This window comes from Folsomia candida, unplaced genomic scaffold (assembly GCF_002217175.1).
Source record: "Folsomia candida strain VU population unplaced genomic scaffold, ASM221717v1 Fcan01_Sc001, whole genome shotgun sequence".
Classification (NCBI taxonomy): Eukaryota; Metazoa; Arthropoda; class Collembola; order Entomobryomorpha; family Isotomidae; genus Folsomia; species Folsomia candida.
Window position 1 is genome coordinate 14,092,975 of NW_019091193.1, and position 21,101 is coordinate 14,114,075.

Consider the following 21,101-nt stretch of genomic DNA (forward strand, 5'->3'; position numbering starts at 1 on the left):
CGTATATGCATATCTTGTTTGTATTTCCAATGAAGGAATTTGGTGCTAAACTTTAATGATTTCACTCGTAGTAATTTATATAAATACATATTACTGTCAGTCGTCAGTTCAACCAGCTATTTCTCACATATTTACAGCGGAAATGAAGAGTGAGACGAAATCTGCAACGGCCCAGCTTTCGACAAAGTTTCAGGAATACTTTGTTGGATTATACAACTTTTATTTTTATTTATAATAAATTCCGACACAAAATAGTATCGCATCTTCCTTTTATCAAATTTTCTACCAAATTATGCTTTTTACAATTATAAGTGTCAAAGAAAATAAGATCCTATGACGAAAGGAACAAGGCAAAGGAACATTTTCTCAAATGGGTGTATTAAATAGGCGGATACGTGGTATTTGATCAAGAGTTCCACCGCTGGACCTTCGCTCTTCTCATAATATCAACCTCACAAATAATGTAACCATGTATGAAATCGTTGTTCTTCGGAAGACTTGAGCAGGTCTGGTCTGACTGGCTTTGGAGGTTGCATACTTTTGGTTCAGTCTCACTTGGGAATCCGAGATTTTAGAGAGAGGTTGAGATTGAGACAGGTTTTGGTTTTGGTTGATAGCACGAAACCAAATAGGCACCAACACCAACATTATTCAAGTAAAAGACCAATGCTGCTTCGACCAGGAGCTGCTGCTGGAGTAAGAAATCTGTGTGATATTCATGGCGATTCTTGTATTCTCTGTGCACAGAAAAATCTCACAAGAATCTCTCTGGTTCGTGTAACAACAAAGTCCCAAAAGCAATCTCTTGAGCCGTGACACAGTGTGTACGCTGCAGACAAATCACATCACTACTTGTGCTTTGGGGTTTGCTTTGGTTCGAGGAGTGTAAAACACGAGTTAACATCTCCTTCTGCCTCTGTTATCTGGTAGGCATCACCTCGACAAGATCACCATTCGGTTTAACAAGGATAAGAAATATCGAGCTGTTCGTCCCAATTTTCCATAGCATTCAGGCAAAGAAGAACTCGTACATTGGAGGTGCGAATAGAAAGTAAAAGTGTAATTAGTCCCTCTCGTAATGTGAGATAGTTAAGTGACGTGCTTTCTCTTCACGAAAAAAGTTACATGTTTCAACTTACCCCCTGCATCTTGCACATTAAATGTCATTGAATCATGGCGAAAACTTGAGACAACGTACTTTGAGTTGAACAGAGACATTTGGTGTAAAATAGTTTTAAACACTCATAAAAATAAGAAATAAAAAAATAATGGTTCAGAATATGCAGTGAGTGGTGCATAAAAATGTCTTGAGTGAAGATGACTTGAAAATATTTCAATTTTTCCAAGATATGGTGAGACACAAATGGTCAAGGTAGGACAACTTTACACATTGTACATATGCGCATTCGTTCAATAAGTCTGCATTTTTGCAGAAAATTAATTAATTAACTTGTTGCCCTTTCTTATGAGTCAAATCTAATGACAGCTCCATTGAGCAACTCTTTTGTAGCTTTCTTTTGTCAAATGTTGCCATTATAACCCTTCACAACTTTTTCACTATGGGTATTTATTAAATGAAGTCATTAATTATTTTGCATGTCAGCCCGACTTCTCCCTACTCGACTTGCAATATTGTAATGACTTTGGTTGCAATCCGCTTTATTCTGCCATTAACCGATTGCACTAAGGAGCTTGGTATGTACTGGTAGAATATGCATGCATGCATATCTGAGCGAAAAGTTTGCATCAAAGAAGGTGGATTGGATTAGCTTCATTCATGAGTCAAGTATTTAAGCTTATTCACGGTACAATGAACATGTAATGACTTTTGAATGCTAATTCTTGATGTGAATCATTAAATAAACCCAATAAGTACGTACGTACAGACACACTTCCAAGTTCGAACGGGCCACTCATTTTAAGTAGTTTGTCTGCAATTTGACTCCAGTCACTTTTGGTGTGGGCTATTTATTTTTGTGTTCTCCATGCAACAACATCATTCGAATGCTGATAGAAAATAGAATAGTGTTGTCGATCATCCAATCTCATCGCTCGATTTGACCTGAGGAATGAGCATTTGTGTGAAGTTGATTGACGCTTAGTGTGTAGTCGTAGTGGTGTTAGAGCTGAAAATGGAAAATTGAATGAACTCCTTGTTCTCAGACAAGCACACCCACATTTATGCTGAATCATAGAAAATTCGTATGTATGCTGTGCAGTATAATCGATTATTTTTGTCCAATTTTTACATAATCATGTATATCGTCGTATGTGTAGTCTCATACCACAGTGGGAAACATCCATGCATATCTACTTATGCATTTTCATATTGCCATTAACAAAATAATACAAAATTAAATATGCTCTTCTCCTGAATGAGATGTTAGCTTTATCTTTTAGGAGGATTACTTTTCGGGGTCTATCAAATCAAGAAGCCGTTGATTACATAACACCTTCAACGAGACGATTATATTAATATCTTTGTAACATTGTCGGCGACACGATATAACTATACGCATGTAGTTTACATTTAGTGCATATGTACGTACGTACACTTGTGGAAGCATACGAATGTAGATAACAAATAAACTGGGCTTTAGCGATTTCTAGTTTCTACTAACTAGATAATTTTCAAATCAGATATTGCATTTTAAATACTTTCCTTTATATCTTCAGAAGTTTATTGTATGTACACATAGTGAACGGTGGTTACACTGTCAATGCGTATGGACAAATGTACATACGTCAAGGACATGTGAATTTGAACTTTCTGTCTCGTAGCTCTTAACCTCTGTCACATTGCAGAAAAAATCATCAAGAGATTTGAGCATTTACTTTATCAATTAGAGTGCTTTGACGCCTAATGAACTAAAACTCATTAGCACAAAAGTAAATGGTTACGAGGAAAATATGGTATACATTTGTAATGATCTTACCAGTAGTAGACATGTATACAACTTGAAATAGTGCCGCATACTTATAAAAATAAGTATATTTCCATAAGTATGACATAAAATTGAGTGAGACTGTAAAACTGTTAGACATATATACGTATGTACGTATAAGAGATCTAGTTTAACGATATATGGCTTTGATTATAAAACTTGTCATACGTTATTTTCATTTACTCATGAATCTAGCCTGGAATGCCTTCTATCTAAATTTGTCGACAACAGTTCTTGACTGGTTTCAGCTAAAATATTTATGTATCTCTGTTGTTTGCAACCGGCTTTTAACTTTTTTATTTTTTCACGAGACCATAAATTAGATGGGTGAGGACTGCCGACAGATTCGATTGGTTGCAAATTCCAATTTTGAATTACTTATTGCCTTCTTCAGCCTGCTGTGAGAAACCTTCCATGAAAGTCAATAGACGGAGAAACACCATCTTCTGCCACCACTTTTATTGTGTTGAATTTTGCACATTTACTAAGTAGAAAGGGATATGCACTGACTATAGCTCGTTTACCTAAGTGTGGATTAACATTAACCGGAGATGGCATCAAACCCTGTTTTTTTATGTACCAGTAAATATATTGAATATCGTTCTTATCTCCATCAACGTATTAGCGCCTTGTCGAACTTGCATAACCTTTTAATATGCCGTAAGAAATAACATACCTTAAATTGTTAACATTTAACGACTCAGACTCACTCAGAATGAGAAAATTGGGTGGTGTTCATTTATCTCTCAGCATGAATTTCGCTCAACATGTTCATGGACTTGTAGAGTGTGTTTCATTAGCTTCAACATTTTTTGCAACTTTACCAACCTGGATCTTCCCAAAATGAAGTGAGTTTGATTGAGCCACCGAAATTTGGTATTTCCTCCTCGGGTAAACAAGAAAGCGGGTGAGTTGCTGCAACCGACGACCTCCTCCATGTTTAGCACGAGCTCGTAAAATGCTCCAGATTTCGGAATTTTGCTTCTTACCCGTGGGTTATACTGACCCTGGTTTTTTACGTAAACAAGTTTGTGACATTTAGGGATTGAGTCATTGCTTTTTTTCTTTCGTGCGAGCCAGGGGATGTATTGCGGTATATTTCAGACTCTCCAGTTTTACGAGTACTTAACTATGTGTTTATGTATCGGACCTTGCTGATTTGACACACAGTAGTGGCTCGGCTCGGCTTTTTAGACAACGTTGAGCAGAATGGAGTACGTTTTTGCCCATGTAGCTTGCAAACCTTCTCCAATTAGGTCAAAGACATAATTTCAGGAAGATGAAACTTTATCCACGCACTGGTTACGTGACTGCAGGCTTATTTACGTATTGAAATTGGTTCACCTTATCGTCTTATTTTGGATTCGCGGAAGTCTGGATCAACTAAAATAAATAATTCCTTCATTTTAGCAATTCCCTCTCCTTTAAATGTAATGCAGAGAAGTGCTAGCAGTGTGGAATATGTAATTGACGTAAAGTAATTAATAATAATCCATACCTATATTCTAAGAAATGGCGAGACAGCTAATTTTAGAATAAAAATGTACCCAAAAAATTATAAATACCAGAATTCTAAACCATAAAAAACAACGGTTGCAAAAATGGCATATCGTCCGTAATGTCATGTTGACATTCACATTTAATGTCAAATATTATATAATGTGTACACTGCACACTACACATGCATATGGCCTTTATTCCATATCTGCTATGAATCTCTCACTCTTAAAAAACAGTCATCACATCGTTGTTTAAATTTCGTTATTTAAAGCTTCCGTGCAATTGAACAGGAATTGTAATTGCGCAATGTGTTTAACTGGTTTGAATGAATTGTGCCTTCCGGTCGTTCATATCTCATCAATGACTATTTAAAAACCTCAAAACAATCAGATAAATGTTACAGCTTCATTACTGCAGATACAGAACCGGATATTTTGTTGAAATAGAGATGTGTTCAGCCTCTCTTTCTTTATTATGTTTCGGTTGTTGCGGGTTTAATAGTGTCAAACATTTTGGACGAAATTGGTTGCTGCGTGAAAGTGAAATGCACGGAGAGATCTATGTAAATGATTTGCAGAGTTGTTTTCTCTTCGTGTGAATGGAATTGGTGATCATTTGGCGCACGTCCAGCTTTTTGAGTTAAGATGCACGATGATTTCACATTTGGTACACGATTTTACTTAAACGGTGCTAAATGAATGGTTATGGAAGCTCCCAGGCTACCCTAAGATGATCATTTTTAACTTTCGGCACACGAACAACGCCCCTTAAATCAAAAATCTGTAATTGACTCGTATCATTTTTCGATTAACAACAACCAATATGTTTTCATGTCGAGTTTTCCAAGATTCAAATTTTGTGCTTCTTTGTGAGATATCCTGTACAAAATTCAGTTACGCATTCCTCACGAATTTTATTATTTTTTATATTAAACGTGAGCTTATTTTTATCGCTCATATAAATTGTAGATTTTGTAATTTGTAACAAGGTTGAAGCATCGTTTCCGTATAAGTAGATCTTGTCTGATTAGCAAATGGATGAGATTATCCCGTACAAGAAACAAGTATAACTTGGGAGAATATAAATTAAAAAACCCATCAAAAAGATAGAGCACATTATATCGAATTACATTAATGATGTTTATCTTTTGTACCAGAATATTAAACTGTAATTCTAGGTAAGATTTCTTACACGTATTTATTCAACTCATAATAAAGGGTTAAAGCATACTTATACGAAAATGGGATTGTGAAACGTGCTCTATATCGACAATTACACATGCATTTGGAACACCATCAAAATATTTGAGCTTATGTTTCAGATCATACCCAAGTGAACGCAGAGTAATCAGATCCACATCGACTACGCACATGTTTCTGTTTTACTATTATTTAAGCCATTCAACTTGATCTCAGTTTTTGTTTCATTGTTCCAGCGGTGGCTCCTGTACTTCCTATTGAGACAGAACGTGATGCAGAATATGTACTGGCTTGCATGACACCAAATTTAACCAGCATTGTAAATTAGAAACTTGTGTGGTTGTAAGTTAACTGATTGAATCCTTATGTAAAAAAAACATTTTGGTCAAGTTGGGAAAGAGGAAAATCGTCTTCAGTAAGTCTTAAAAATATTTTCCTATAAACGACAAGGTTTAAGTTTAGGTTTGTTCCAGTTTATTTATGTTTTAATAAAATGTGCTGTTTATTGATTTTATTCTATGGAGCTATAATACAAAAGGTCTCTGATTATGCAATTCTGTCTTTTGCGTACACATTATATTCCTTTTAATGAACAATGTCCCTGATCTTTTCTCTGACCTTCACAACATTTTCCGTTTTGGCTAAAACTTGCAGCACACCAAAGAAATTGCAAGATATTCGTGCCTAGTCCTGTAAGCACAGTGGGCTAATTTTACTACGTATAAATTAGTTTAAAACCATTACTAAATAAGCAAGTTCAACGACAAGACAAGGCCAAGGAAATAATTTCAAGTGGAGACAGAATTGATCGTTCTCAACCTCAATTCCTGAGCGGTATCTGTTACTGCGAAACTTTGTGTTTTGCTCTCGTCTTCAAACTTGATTTTATATTTGACATCACCAAAATAATTCAACATGTACATAGGATTTTCATGTCGATGCGAAATTGTAAAGTAAATCTCGAGTTTCAAAGCTTTCAGTAGAAGTGACAATAATATGCATAGCCAGCTCATCAAATATCTGGCCATTCATGTGGCAAATAAATGACCGGTTTAATTTATTTATGAGTCCGTGGCTCTAATAATAATTATTTTCTGGTGACAACATACATGGACAAAAAAGACCCAACTAAATTATCGTCTTTTTTTTTACTTCCACTATACAACAAGTCTTGTCTATTATTTAACATTTTTTATTTCATGTTCAACTGCGAAATTGGATACAATTTCTACTTTCTCTCTGACAGAGTGTGAATTTCGTATTGCAGTTCCGAGTCTACATCATGGTCTTTTTGCTGGAATGTAATTCTGAGCGTGGCCAGTTGCATGATGATGAAACAAAATGTATTTAGTGTCTTCCTTAATTCTGTGATGTATGAGATGATGACAAGCTCAAGTGCAAAAAGAGCTTTTAAAAGAAATCAAGAACACTTTGACTTTGGAACTGGTGAAGCACGGACGGACGGACGGACGGAAACTCAATGCGCTACTCATCCACCAAAGTCAACTAATCTGAGCTACATACAGATGTACAAACGTATCCGCCGATCGTGCACAGCCAGCACAAGAATCTATGTAAAACTCACGCAAGAGTGTCTGTGGCAAAAAAGTCGTTTATAGCTTTTCCTGAGAGTTCCGTTCCCAGTTTGCCCTTTTTATTTCCCAGTCCATTAGCTAGGTCACTTGCAGAGATGCAAAAGTCGCATCATGGATCATTCGCTCGCTCTTTTTGAAGTCTATTTCATTACTTGCGTGCAGTGTCTGCGGGCGTGTTTGTTTATGAGTGATTACGATGTAACGATTACTTTTAATGAAAATCCCAATCTCTTGCATGCAGACCACCATTAATTAGATATCAGTTTCCTATCAGATCGACCTTAATTTACAAATGCTATAAATAAAATGACTCTTTCCGCTTCATGCAAGAAAGAGATTACATAGTGTCGAGTATGTAAGATTTATCGTGTAGGGCCTGATTCATAATTGTGGAACTTGATACATTTCTGTAATGTCATAAATATTCTTAGCCAATTTTATTTAAAATGCCTGGACATGTTTAGTTAAGAACTTTTTTCTGGTCTGTCGGGAGCTTCAGGAACGATTAGAGCTAATTCCATAAAATCATAAAGTCGCAATGCGAATCTCATTTATTTATGTGCATGTCATGAACATACTAAATCTGCTATCTGCTTGCTTCAAGGTGTGCTCTACATATTCGGCTTAATTGTATTTTATAAAGTCTTCCCTTCTAAATATAGTTATAGTTTAAGTTGTGGTGTGAAAATTATGAAAGAGCGAATCTTGATGAGCTAAGAAAATTCAGAGCTTTGTTTGTATTACATTTCTGGCACATTTAGTAGTTCTTCTTAGTCTGCAGAGTTTAAAATTATTCTGAAATATGCAATAAGGAATCCTGTGTATACGGTTTTTGCATAATTTTCACCCAGTTCCCTACTAACTATTCAACTGTGTTTCAAGTAGTTGCAATGTAAATGATATTATGTTGCGCTACATTACTCGAATCGATCGGTATGCAAATGTCAGGTAATCATTGCCTATTGTACTAATTGCAGATTAAGCGCTGTGGGTCTGTCTCTGCTGGTGATCTTTGCCTGCTGGGCTGACTCGAAGACCACAAGCAGCAAGAAAGAGGTAAAAATATACTGTCACCATGCATGATATTATTTATTCATTCGTTGTCAAAGTATGTCTTGGTTTGTTAAAATCCTGGTCCTGTGATATAGATATTTGCGCACCTTGTCCCTACAAAGACTTTTATCTCATATTGCATTAGGGCTTTAACTTGTAAATTCTGGAATAATAATTATCTCACACCATCTGAACGATAATTTTGATTTAATATTGCATTAAATAAAACTAGACTTTGGTTGTGGTCATAACTTACGAAGTTTAGCATACAATTTGCCAAAAACATGAAAAAGGACGAGCTGACTTTTCATATAAGTTATTAGCAATGGATACAAAAGTCGTCTTTCGTTGTTCGTCCAAAGATTTCATCGGGCACTTAGCATTACAAAGAGTTTGATTACACTTTAGCTCTCGTTAGTCAATAATCTACGGCTTTGCTCATTACCAGACAAGAAATAAATTGAACAAAGAGATATTGATGCACATAAAATTAGTGAACCCAAATCACGAAGGGAAAGGCCTGACTACGTGTATGTACCTTCATTCACACCGCATATGCACTATTATACATTACACATTACACGTTCTCGTCCAGTGCCAGGCGTCCACGTTTGCAGAGGTGTGGCAGTCGTTGGTAGAAGCCTTTGCTTTGGATAAATTTTGAAAAACAATAACCGATATTTCATATTGAGGAAATGATGTGACAGAACAAAAGACAGCTTTGTTGCACTTTATGTACAACAAAATTGCAGTTCATCTTGCCGTATCCTTGCTTGATTTAAGTAGTAGTCAACACCAGTAAATTCCTCCCAGCCATGCCTGTTGTGAATGCATGCAGACAGACATACGTTCACTTTAAGTACGTCTTCCGTTGTTGCAAAAAGAATTCAAATCGATATGCAAAGAAATAAACGCGGAACTGAAATCCTGCCACACAGCATTTTGTTTAATATCTGAAGCGTCATCCAGTTGATTTACACTGGCTAAAGTGGAATCGTTAAGCTATTCACATATGTGGACAACCACCTGTCAAATCTCTGCTTTTTTACACTTGAACTTGATCTTAAGAGTCTTTGATGTCAGTTAACAATATTGCCTGCGGATTTATTAGGGAGACGACTTTTAGATCATTTTCTTGAAGTTTATGACAACAGCTAGAAAAATTGTAGTCGAGCATTTTGAAAGGTTACTGTACAAAAAAGAAAACGTAATTGACGAATTGATTAGTGATTGTGTTTCCTAACAAATTCATGAAAATGATTCTTTATACGTATTCACATTTATTTGCAAACTTCTGCCTCGTCCTCTAAAACTAGTTTTTTGTTTGGATTATAATAATTATTGGAGCAAGTTGTAAAATTTAGATTGAAAAATTTTAATATATATATAACGAAGCTATTGAAATCCAAATTATGCAAACCAGATAGTTGATTAACAATTTGACAGAATTTGTCTCGTTAAATCTTGGACTTGTAATTGAGGGCTAGGAGCAGATCTGCAAAGTAATCTGCGTGATAACTCGATTGGTTAACAAACAGGACAATAATTTTGCCATCAATCTTTCCTGCTTAGTGAAACAATGAGGTCGTACTTTTAATGAGGCCTTATCTCAACGCCTAATCACATGCGGATTAAGAGTTGAGTTTTCAAGAGGTTGCCATTTCTATACTGGACATATCAATATAAAAGCAATAATTCTACGACCAGGAATGTTGGCGATGACATTGCATCACATACTCACCTTATTAAATACTATACGTAATCAATAAACATTTACCTTTTGACGATTATTTACCCTTCGAAACTCCAATTCCTTAAAAATAATTTATGCTGAAGCTCTTGGATGTTCACCTTCTGACTCGCTGACTTTTACCGCAAATTATGACTAGGATTCTGAAGCATTAATTCACAGCCAATTGTAAATTTATTTCAGCTAAAAATTCGCAATAAGCGTGAGGGAACTTGGACCGTTTGGACGAGTTGGAGCCCTTGCTCTCGAACTTGCGGAGGTGGAATTCGTACACAGACTCGTCAATGTCAAATCAGGTATACAAACTGTTACAAATAAGTAATAATAAGGCGTACCAATTTGTTACGCCGTCAGTTGGACCAGAATGAAAATTTGTCCTGTGATGTCTACAAAAAATGAATTTAAGTTAGTTTTATTATTGTGCTAATACATATGTATATCTTGTAGTTCAATAACTACTAATTCTTATACTACTCTGTAGTATAGCAATTGTAATCTTTTCAGCGGTTGTATCTGAGTTATTAATATATTTAATATGCTGTTTCATGTTCAATGTATTGAGTTGAAAATGTATGTATATGATAATTAGAGTTGAATTTCATTGTTTACCAATTATTAAAGTAGCCTATAAAAAGGTAGTTTTGTAAATGAAATAATTTGAATTAACGTCAAAAGTACCAGGAATAGCCATATAGTAAGAACACTTATCCATAGTTAGTAGTAAGTACCCAACTAACTACTTTATATACACTACATGCTTGTCACACCACAAATTAACTTGGGGAAAAGGTACAATTAGTGTGTTGAAGTGAAGGAGGCCACCTCACAGATAAAGTTGGATAACGAGAACCTCCCATATTTCTCCAAATTGTGAATTTTCGAAAAAATGTAATCGTGATGAAGTGTAACATGGACATCATCCGGTTAAATTAAGAGTGTGGTTTTCACTGTCTCAAATCTAATTTTGTGGATGCTGACGTGGGCTGTGTAATTTTAACTAAATCGCAAGAATTTGATATTTGAATAATATTCTCCTTACATTTTGGATTAGGTTTTATAACTTGGAGAGGACTGCATAATACAAACTAGTTGATCCTGTTTAATTGAGATAATTTTATATTCTGCATGAATTACTGAATCTGCAAACGAAAATCCATGAAAATGTATCATATACTCAATTTGCCGATGTAGGTAAAGTTATTACAGTGAAAATTCCACCTGCATTGAAATTAATGTTCAACGTTGTGAGTAACTGACATTCTTCCAACTTTGAGTAAAACCACCTCCACCGGGCATAATAAAATCTAAATTGCCCATGATTTGGATATTTTTAATGCATTTTAAGAATTAAACAAGAAACCAGATTTTCCGTGAACTAAGCATTACTAGACTAAACATTTTTTATACATTGCTCATCGAATTTTAAGACTATAAACTATATTAAAATACTCAAGTTACTCTTTATGCCTAATTCTAAATGGCATGTGTGTTGTTGATAATTCGTAGACAATTGTGTGGCCTACAATCCAATTCTCAAGTCTAATTCTCATCATACCTGAGTTACTTTTACAGCCAACTCGTGCATTACAAGGCATGAAATAATTGGATTCCTTTATGCAGAGTCAGTTCCAGACTGATTCCATAATCTTATTACATTCACGATCCTCTAATGGACAGATTTTATTGTAGGAAAAATAATATAATAATAAGTTGATTATGCAATTCTGTGTCTGTGTAGAAGAGAACGATCGAAATCCAAGGAAGTCGGAGATGACCCGAGAAACTACAAAAACGTTTCTATTCGTCATTGTGCAGGACATGCGAGCCGGCATCATATTTGTAATGTTGACGTAAGTTTGTTCTCATACAAATCTTCTGGATAATGTTTTTTAGCAATAATTAACATAACTATTGCATATTCATAACCTTTGTCAGTTGCCTTTAGTTGCACAATATTTCCAGCGTTATGTTCTTGCCTCCTCGTGCGGAATCGTGTTCCAAATAGATCGAGCCTCATCTTGCCACGATTAACATAACAACACCAAATACTTACATAATATGCAATGCAACTTTGATATTGCATATTTTTGCGGTTGCACAAAGAACTACATATGCAAATTTTTGGGTTGCAATTAATTATACTTATTTATGATAATCAAGACTAAATTTTAGGAAATTTTAGAAATTAAGTTCATTATTCCAGAGATAAATAAATTGTCAAACTGGGTGTGCAAATGATATGTGAATAAATATTCAATCCAATTTTCTGTTGGAAACAGACTGTGACTAACTTTATGGAAATTGAGCTCTATGACTAAATTTTTGTCGGTCAATTAAATTCAAAGCTTTTTAGAGGGAGACCAACTTTCGCTCAAGTGCATCTTATTTGGTGGCAGTATTCCAAAATCATTTGCGATATAGCTCCAATCCATTTACTTCACAGTGCTCCGAGTGCTGAAGTAAATGCCAGGAATACGTAAGAAGTGAAGTAGAAGGCAGGCCGAGACTTGAACTTTAATCTCATTTTGGTGCAAATGACTTTCACGAAATGCATCCAACTCCTCCTCATCGGGTATCGCACCACAAAGCCGAGGTTCATTAATAGCCCTGTAATTTGCCATTTCCTTTCTTCTAATTCAAATGCAGGCTGCACTAATAATAACTTGCATCCAGCACTTTATACCATGCGATCCAATGGTTTATTGCAGACTTTGTCAGGCTGTGCTGCTTATTTGTAGTAATACGTAATATTCCGTCGTAAATTTATTCATCCTCCTCCTTCTCCTTTACATGACGCAGGAATGCCCTGGAGGGAGCACGGATTTTCGGGAGTCGCAGTGCAAGGTAATTTTCAAAAGTTTTCGGTTTGGTTTAGTTTATTACAAATAAGTAATTATAAAGTGAATTAACACCATGTCTGCCACTACACAATACAAACTGGTGTATTTTAATCTCCGAATGTTGGGAGAACCAATTCGCATGTTGCTCAATTACTTGCAAATCCAATTTGAAGATGTGAGAATTGACCCTGCATATGGGCTTGTGCCTTATGGCTTGTGGAGCCGATATAAAAAAAATAAATCATTATTACTCTCAATCTACCCCGCTTTCCTGTTTTCCCACTTCATGCAAACTCCGCATTTTCATCTTCTCTCAATCACATTGTTGGAGTTTCTTATTTTATCTCTCCACATTAAAATATAAACTTAGTTTCATAATCAGTTTTAACTATGGATAAATTCGTGATTCGGCTAAGCGCCACCCCCTTGACCTCGACCTGTACAAGCAGCACCGTTGACTCTCCTCCTCCCTCGCCAGCAGAACAACCCCCCGTGAAGAAAGCAAAACCTTCCGTCAAGGTCACCCCACCACAACGGGAAACTTCGGTTGATTGGAGAAGCAGGGTCAAGTTCAGAAGCAAGTTCACCCATTTCGATCATGGCTGGGATGAGGATATTTTTAAAGATTTTATTGTTATGATGACGGGAAAAGAGATTGTTGTAAAGAAAGATATGCTCAAAACTGTTCCGAAGGAGGTGGATTTTATGGTTCCGATATTTAAGACTGTAGGGGCTGGGGAGAAGAAGCGACAGGTTTTAGATACCGATAAGATGAAAAAGGAGGGTGTTGAGAAGAAGGTTTACGAAAAACTTGTTATTAATTGGACTTAAGAGCACTTGTTAAACTATGTGATGTTCAACTATTATATTAATAAATGAATTTGTTGGTGGATGTTATCTGAATTGGATTTTAGATTTGTTTTTTATGATTCAATTATTTGGCTTAATGAGAGAGATGTACATAAAGTTAATTTTTCAATTTCGACAGGCTTTTGACAACCGGGCGTACATGGGGAAAGTCTACAGTTGGGAAGCCTTCATCGATGGTACGTATTTTCGGTGTAGGAGCTCATGCTCAACTTGACCAACCGTGACAACCGTTGTTCTTTTCCATCCTGAAGCAGCCAGCCAACCTGTCCGCCTGACTTTTACGTCGGGCTTATTGCTGCTGAAACATTTCATATTCTTTTGTTGAATCACTAGCTGATTTTTATCAATGTCAAATTCCACGACAGCATTTCCGTGATCTTTTCCCATCCTTGCTCAAGTATAGGTATGTACATATGAGGCAAATACATATGTGCATATACCTGTTCTTCTCTTGTCCCCTGATGAACTTGATTCAGCATCTTTTGAGTCAACAAAAGCTGCACCTCGTGAACAAAAGCCCTGTCATATCGTTTACGCCTTATGTCTTATTATATAACTCGTAATATGTAATGGTTTTATATGATTTTACAGAAAGAGCACCCTGTTCTTTGACTTGTAGAGCATCAGGATTTAGGTATGTTTTTCTACTTTCTCTATTTTTAGTCTCAACTTTCCCCTTGCATATTTTTTATGTACAAATTCGTCAGAACTAGTACATATAAACTTTACGCTTAATTTATTTTCTAATCTGGTAATTAAGGAACAAGTACAAATTTAAATTTAAACCAACCAAATTTATTGTTTTTAAAGATTTTTCGCCACGTTAAACAAGAGTGTGATTGATGGAACCTCATGCGACTCTAACCCGTTTGCTACTAAAAGATGTATTTCCGGTATATGCATGGTAAGATCAATTCGATGTTCATATATAAATCTCATAAAAACAAGACTACATTTCAGGTCAATATGACCTGAAATGCGCAATGCACTTTCATGTACATATGTGAATGTGCATGCATAAAATTATAATTTTTTTTGTGGAAGTTTGGTTGATTTATTAAAGTCATCTCTCTATTTGGCTCCCTAGGTCAGTAATTGTAATAATTAGTATGTAATAGGCTTGGAGCAACAAAGTTCAAGCCCAACTTAAGCTAATAGCACGCCATAAGGATCTGAACTTGACTTGTTTGTCAGTTACTCCAACCAAATGTCATAAATAGCCAGGCAAACAGGGTGCATTTACTGAAAGTTATTGATATTTCCCCTCCTCCCCAACCGTGCCGTCGGATATTAGTTAGAGCCCTTTTAACTTGATTCAACTCTGGCTGCGGTGACTACAAATACTCACTCGTTGTTGGAATTGAAACGGATATGCAGAGAACACCAGCAACCAACTCAAAGGATTGTAACATGACAGCTTTATTGTAATCTGCGACTACCAACGTGTAAAAACAAAGTTTGTTAACAGGACGACCCATTCCCCTCGAGGTTCCTGCCTCTTTTACAGAAACTAACTCTGTTCTTACTGCACGCCATAATTCGGTTGGTCTTTTTGTCCTCCAACTCTACATATAAAATCCTCAAACTCGAGAAACTGTTTCACCCAAAGTCTCATTTCCACAAAAACAGGTATTCGCTTGCGTAGTGACTTTCCTCGGTTTTCTTCCTTGACCCCGAGAAATACGACGACATTAATAAATAATATTATGATTACAGACTTTGTCCTTGTTGGCCAATGTCCAGTTTCACCCATTTATGATTAGTCATCAAGAATGTGGGCGATCGTATTACACATTACGCATTTATATATGCACGTAGCAAGGGAGTAAAAAACCAAGCGTCATGAAATCGTAGTAACTATGTCCATACGGTTATTCCATAAAGAATAATATGCGTGCATGACCATGCCCATTAAGAAACGGAAGCCGAACCACATTGTTAATAAGCAAAACAAACTGTCGGCTTAATTATACTTGTAAAACAACTTCGGAAACTTGTCACGTTTTTATGTGAGTCATACTTAATTAACATGTCCATTGGTTCAGTTTATGGAATTACCTGCCGGGCGAGATATTTTTAATGGAAAGAGAGAAATTATTATATACTTAAATAAATAATTAATGTGCACATAGTAAAATTAAAACAAATGTTATGGACAATTCCCCCCGTGAACAGACTCCTAAAAGAAAAGTGCCGATTGGCGTGATTCCGTTCTTTGTAGCACGTCCGACCCAGGCTCATAGTCTTAAAATGTTATCAAAATGCCACTCACCGCACTCGCCACCATCAATATCGTATCAATTCATTCGCATAGAAAGCAACGTCCCAAATTGGAGCTTATTATCAAAAGCAGCGTTTTATTGCCTGCACAAGTAATGCATACGACCCTATTCTGCATGCATATTATTATGGTACATAGTACGTATTTTATGCAATATTCGATAAAGTCTCAACCCTCCTTAGTCTCAACATTTTATGAAGATTTCTCGAGTAGCGAGAGAGTCGAGCGTGCCATCTTTCTGCAAAGAACGGATGAAAAGGAAAGTGAGGATTTCTTCACTTCAGACGGTTTGCATAAGATTGCACAGTGCAATCCGTGCCGACTTTGTGAGTTGCTTGGTAGCTATTTCACCCAGGGATCCGTCTCAAGTTTAATAAAAAGGAGCATCAGGCAGTACGATGGGCGATTGAATCACTAAATGCACAGGCATCACTTGCCTGGTCCAATAACACTTTCAGTTTTAACCTCAGATCCATTCAGAGACCGGAGGGAAAAGGTGGGATGTTGCTCGTTATTCATGGCATTGTTTTTTTATGATTTTTTATGTGAAAAATTTGAATAAATGCAATGTACAAATAACACTAGGACGTATTAATGAGCTATAAATCTTTTAATTTTTCCACCCAGTAGTCTTTTTCACTGCATTTATTAGTTAAAATAAAAGCAGTTGAATTTTCACGTGGAGAATTAACTTGAAGAAGCAAAAAATTGCACCGATGAATAGAACCTTCCACGAGATAGGTATTTTAATCCACGAGCTGACACACAATACATGTGTAAAGGAAAACTGCTTTTGAGATTATGAGATTTTTAACCTGTAGCATAGAGAATATTCGATGCAGGTGTATGTTGTGTATTTATTTGTTGGTGTTACTGTGAGTCACACTACCCCCGACTTTTGCTTCTGGTAACATTACATAAGAAAAGGAAACCCAATGTACATACGTGCAACAGCCGAATCTCGACAAAAGCCATGTGGGTTTTATCAGTGTCACGTAATATGCAGCAGAACGAAATGTCGGATTGAATGGTAAAAGAAACGCATCTTGCCATCATCCATCCAATGAACTAACAACCTAACCGATCCACATTACATCTGGAAAAAACGGTGACTAACTAAATGGCAGAGTGTAGCAGAAGTGTCTTTCACCAGTATTTTATCAGTCTAAATATGTATGATACAGCTTTCTAAATGTTAAAAAAGTCTGCAACTTTGAGCTTGCTCCAATAGGTTTTTGCAAATTTTATTTTCAAAGTTGATGTTTTGGTAAGTCGAGACGAGGAATGGATACGCGGAGGAAATCGTTCCAAGATAATATTCATGATTAATTATTTTGGATGACGGAGAACGTGTTGAGAAACTTGTGCAATTTGGCCAATGTAAACTACCGGAATGTCTAAATGGAAGACAGAATTGGATTAGCTGAAAACAATAGAGTGCAGAAAAGAGTACAAATTATTTATTGCAAAACAGTACGAATTTAAAGTGATTGAGCCAGAGCCTGGCCATAACCTATATCACCGTGCAATTTCACAATGACATAAAGGAAGTACAAATCATTCTGCCACTTCAACAAGTGCAAAAGTTTATGTGCATTCATTTAAATTCTTGGCCAGGATTCAGCTTGCCATTTCTTTTACAGTAATGTAATGTCGAGTTGAGACAAATACAGTATACATAATGGGAAAATAAATTAACCAGACATTAGAAAGTAGCGACAGTCCTCTTATCAGTGACATTAATAATTACATGTCCCGAGTACTAAATAAGTACTTATATTTTGTAGATTTTCTTCAAACATTCCCAGTTTATAACATGGCTTATTATTTAAAATGTAGTGACTTCTGACCCATTACTTATGTGTATGCCTAAAGGATGAGTAGTGGAAACGGACAGATGGACAAAATGTTCGCATAAATGTTCGCATAGCTGCGGCTACTTAATAAATCGGTTCTAAAAGTTTTGCACAAAGATCCAATCCATTCTGACAGCAAAATGTACTTTATCTAAGCTAATTCTACGACTTTGAAGCGCTATGAATGTGCTGAGGTTAAGCAAACACAAGGAGGAACAAAACAAGAGAAATTCATACAAATAGATAGTTGTACACAGTCGCATATTTGTAATGCTGTCTGATCGTTGTCGATCTTGTAATTTTCTTCGAAACAAACCATTTAGTTCAAAATAGTCCAGTTCACAGAAAATCGACGATTTATTTTTGGCAGTATTCCCAATGTAATTTTTTGAATTTTGTATAAAATCCAGCTTCCTAAATATGTAGGTAACGGAAAGAGTCACTAGTTACAGGCAACATCACATCACATCATACTCATATATTCGGGTAATCTTAAGCATGTGCATTGCATAGGATTAGCATACATACTACGCTCATCTTTTTTTAGTAAAATTTTGGTATGAATGTTGATATGAAATGTTCATGTAAGGGAATTTTCGGTCTTGATCCCCATATTTGAGACATGTTTTGAAGATTCAACCAAGCATTACCGTGTCGACAGCAAAAGTGCATTTCACTTGTCCCAGGGCGATTTTAGTTTTAAAAACTTGAGACGTTCATGTAATTAATACGGAATGTCAGTTTAAAGTCCAAAACTAGAAACGTTGTTGAACTCAACATTCTATTTTAAGAATTTTTTTCATTTTAAGTAAAAGTGGTTCAAAATTGGCTATGGGCGACTTGCTCTGAAGATGCAACTTCTCACCCACACAGATAAATCCACATACATACTCACACATACTTGTATTTATTAAGAATATCATTAGTATTTAGATTTAAATCCATTACATAATAACTTATTAAATTGATTTTATGCCCAATTTAGTAAATTTATAGAGAACTACAAGCTCACAAATGCATTTGCACGTACATACATATTTGCTTATTAAAAGTGAAATTCTTCTAGTGTGGTATAGATTTCTTTAAAGTGTTGAAAAACGCCCCTATGAAAAACCCCTCAGCGATAAATATTTTTTTCTAGCCGAGTATAACCAATTAGTTACAATTACGAAGGAAAACGCAGCACACACACAACTTGATTGGTATATATGCACCAGGCTATTACGATAAATTCCATTTGAGGTTTAAATCTTGAAATGTCCAATAGATTCAATTCCAAACTGATAAAATCCACGCCTGCTGTGTTATTAGGTGGTCCAGTAATAAATGCATTCTACATAAATCCAGATCAGGCAGATTTAAGAGATAGCTCCAGAAGAAAATGAGGAGGAAGACTGAATAATCCTTAAGTACCCGCATTTTTTTGGGAAGACGGATGGATGCCAAATGAGAATGCATGAATATTTCGCCCAAGGGCAAAATTGATTTATTTCGAGAGAATAATGGTCTGATTACGGACACCATAATCACGTGTTATCTGATTTAATTCATACATGAAAGATGGACAATTGATTTCTTCGTGACAGTTTTGGTGACACTGCAAAAGATGAAAAATTTTGTCTCGTCGTTTTGTGATCTCGATAAGATTTCATAATTTTTCACTGAGTCTTTCTGGCTTCGATAAAGCCCTATATGCAGAATAGTTCTGAATTATGATTAATGTGGAAATTCATAATTATTAATTCATTTAATTTTTCTTTTTCTTTTGTGATACATGCGTACATATTTCAAATATGTAAGATATGTGCTGTAGAAAGCATATAAAGAAAGTCTGGTGTCTGTAATGCAGCAACGGCTTTCCGGCGTATGATTTATATGCAAGTCTAGTACACTAACATGGTGAACGTTGTCATTATTCTTGTTGCACCAATTGCACCATAAAATCTCAAATCAGGATGAGTAAGGAAATGTCACGGTAATTTTAACTATTCAACAGCCATGCGATTGTCAAATCACTCAAATTCTTCACGGGAGAGAATTTTATTCCGTCATTATTATCATACCAAATAATGCACTCTTATAGCGAAGCCATAAAAGACGAAGACTTTTCATTTTCGTTCAACCAATATTTCCCGTGACGTCCGTTCTATTAAACGAAGGGAATCCTAAGTAAATACTTAAATATTTTGGGAATACTAAAAGCTGAAAAGAAGTCGAACGAAATTTCCCTGAATTAAAAAACGGCGGAATGGTCACCGGGCCTTTCAGTACTGGATTTCCTTTGGTTAATGGTTCTACATTCTGTGTTGATAAGAACTAAAATCTTAACCTCTTAATTTGCATACTGGCATGATATCGACAACGCTATCTTTATTTATGAAACGTTGAGTTCTCCATGTAAATAATGCAACGTGTGTCTGGTATAATTCTGGTGTCACGGCAAATACATAACACGAGAAAGATCTGAGAATGCAAAATTTCTCTAACAAATCACAAGTATCTGATCAATTGTACTACACGGTGATAAAAAGTCTGCTCATAAGAGGTTCAAAAACATTCTACATTCCTGCTAAAAATCCAGTTTTATCAGACTGAAACAAAATTTGAGACATATGCACACAACGTTAAGATTCTACTTTTACAGTTTTTTTATATCCTTACTTAATACAACAATTTGCAGCACTAGCTCACTTTCATGTTGTATACCTAATGAAATTAATTGTATGACACGGAATTTCATGAAGAATTTGGTACGTTGCGTACATATAAAAGCATATTTTTTGTGTTTGTCATTATGCAAAGCCTTCCATCATTGTGAAGTTTGTATGTATCATGGTCGGTCATTTTAAAACAAAGTTGTTGTTTAAGAAAGTTTTACTTGCTTATTTTTAGTTCAACAAACGATAGATTGTTTTTTCTTGGATCTGCTTTTGCTTTGTGATGAAATAATTGATTTGATAAAAGCGTTGCATGTTCCACACCACGAAAGATGTGTTGCATTTGAGAGTTTTATATGCATGCATAAATGTTTTGGAATAATTCCGCGAGTATTTTTGTTCCATGTATCACTAGCAGCACCACTGGATTTACACATTCAATGAGACACTGAAATTCAAGAACATTTCATGTAATAGAATATTCATCGAGATTCAGGTAGATGCAATATTTGCCCCTGACTGTTGAATGTGCTTAGAAAATAAACCACAAAATAT

At 35.7% G+C, this 21,101-nt stretch overlaps 1 protein-coding gene across 1 annotated transcript in view; it reads left to right on the forward strand.

The window, feature by feature from the left end:
• Positions 1 to 533: 533 nt before the first annotated feature.
• The window catches only part of LOC110842876 (thrombospondin type-1 domain-containing protein 4), a 31,386-nt gene continuing 10,818 nt past the window's right edge, over positions 534 to 21,101 (forward strand). Inside the window, exons 1-8 of the mRNA XM_022088726.2 lie at positions 534 to 1,372; positions 8,217 to 8,295; positions 10,226 to 10,338; positions 11,781 to 11,892; positions 12,842 to 12,886; positions 13,871 to 13,928; positions 14,344 to 14,386; positions 14,563 to 14,656. Coding sequence (XP_021944418.1) covers positions 1,350 to 1,372; positions 8,217 to 8,295; positions 10,226 to 10,338; positions 11,781 to 11,892; positions 12,842 to 12,886; positions 13,871 to 13,928; positions 14,344 to 14,386; positions 14,563 to 14,656 — 567 coding nt within the window. The 5' untranslated portion in view covers positions 534 to 1,349. The remainder of the gene's footprint in view (positions 1,373 to 8,216; positions 8,296 to 10,225; positions 10,339 to 11,780; positions 11,893 to 12,841; positions 12,887 to 13,870; positions 13,929 to 14,343; positions 14,387 to 14,562; positions 14,657 to 21,101) is intronic.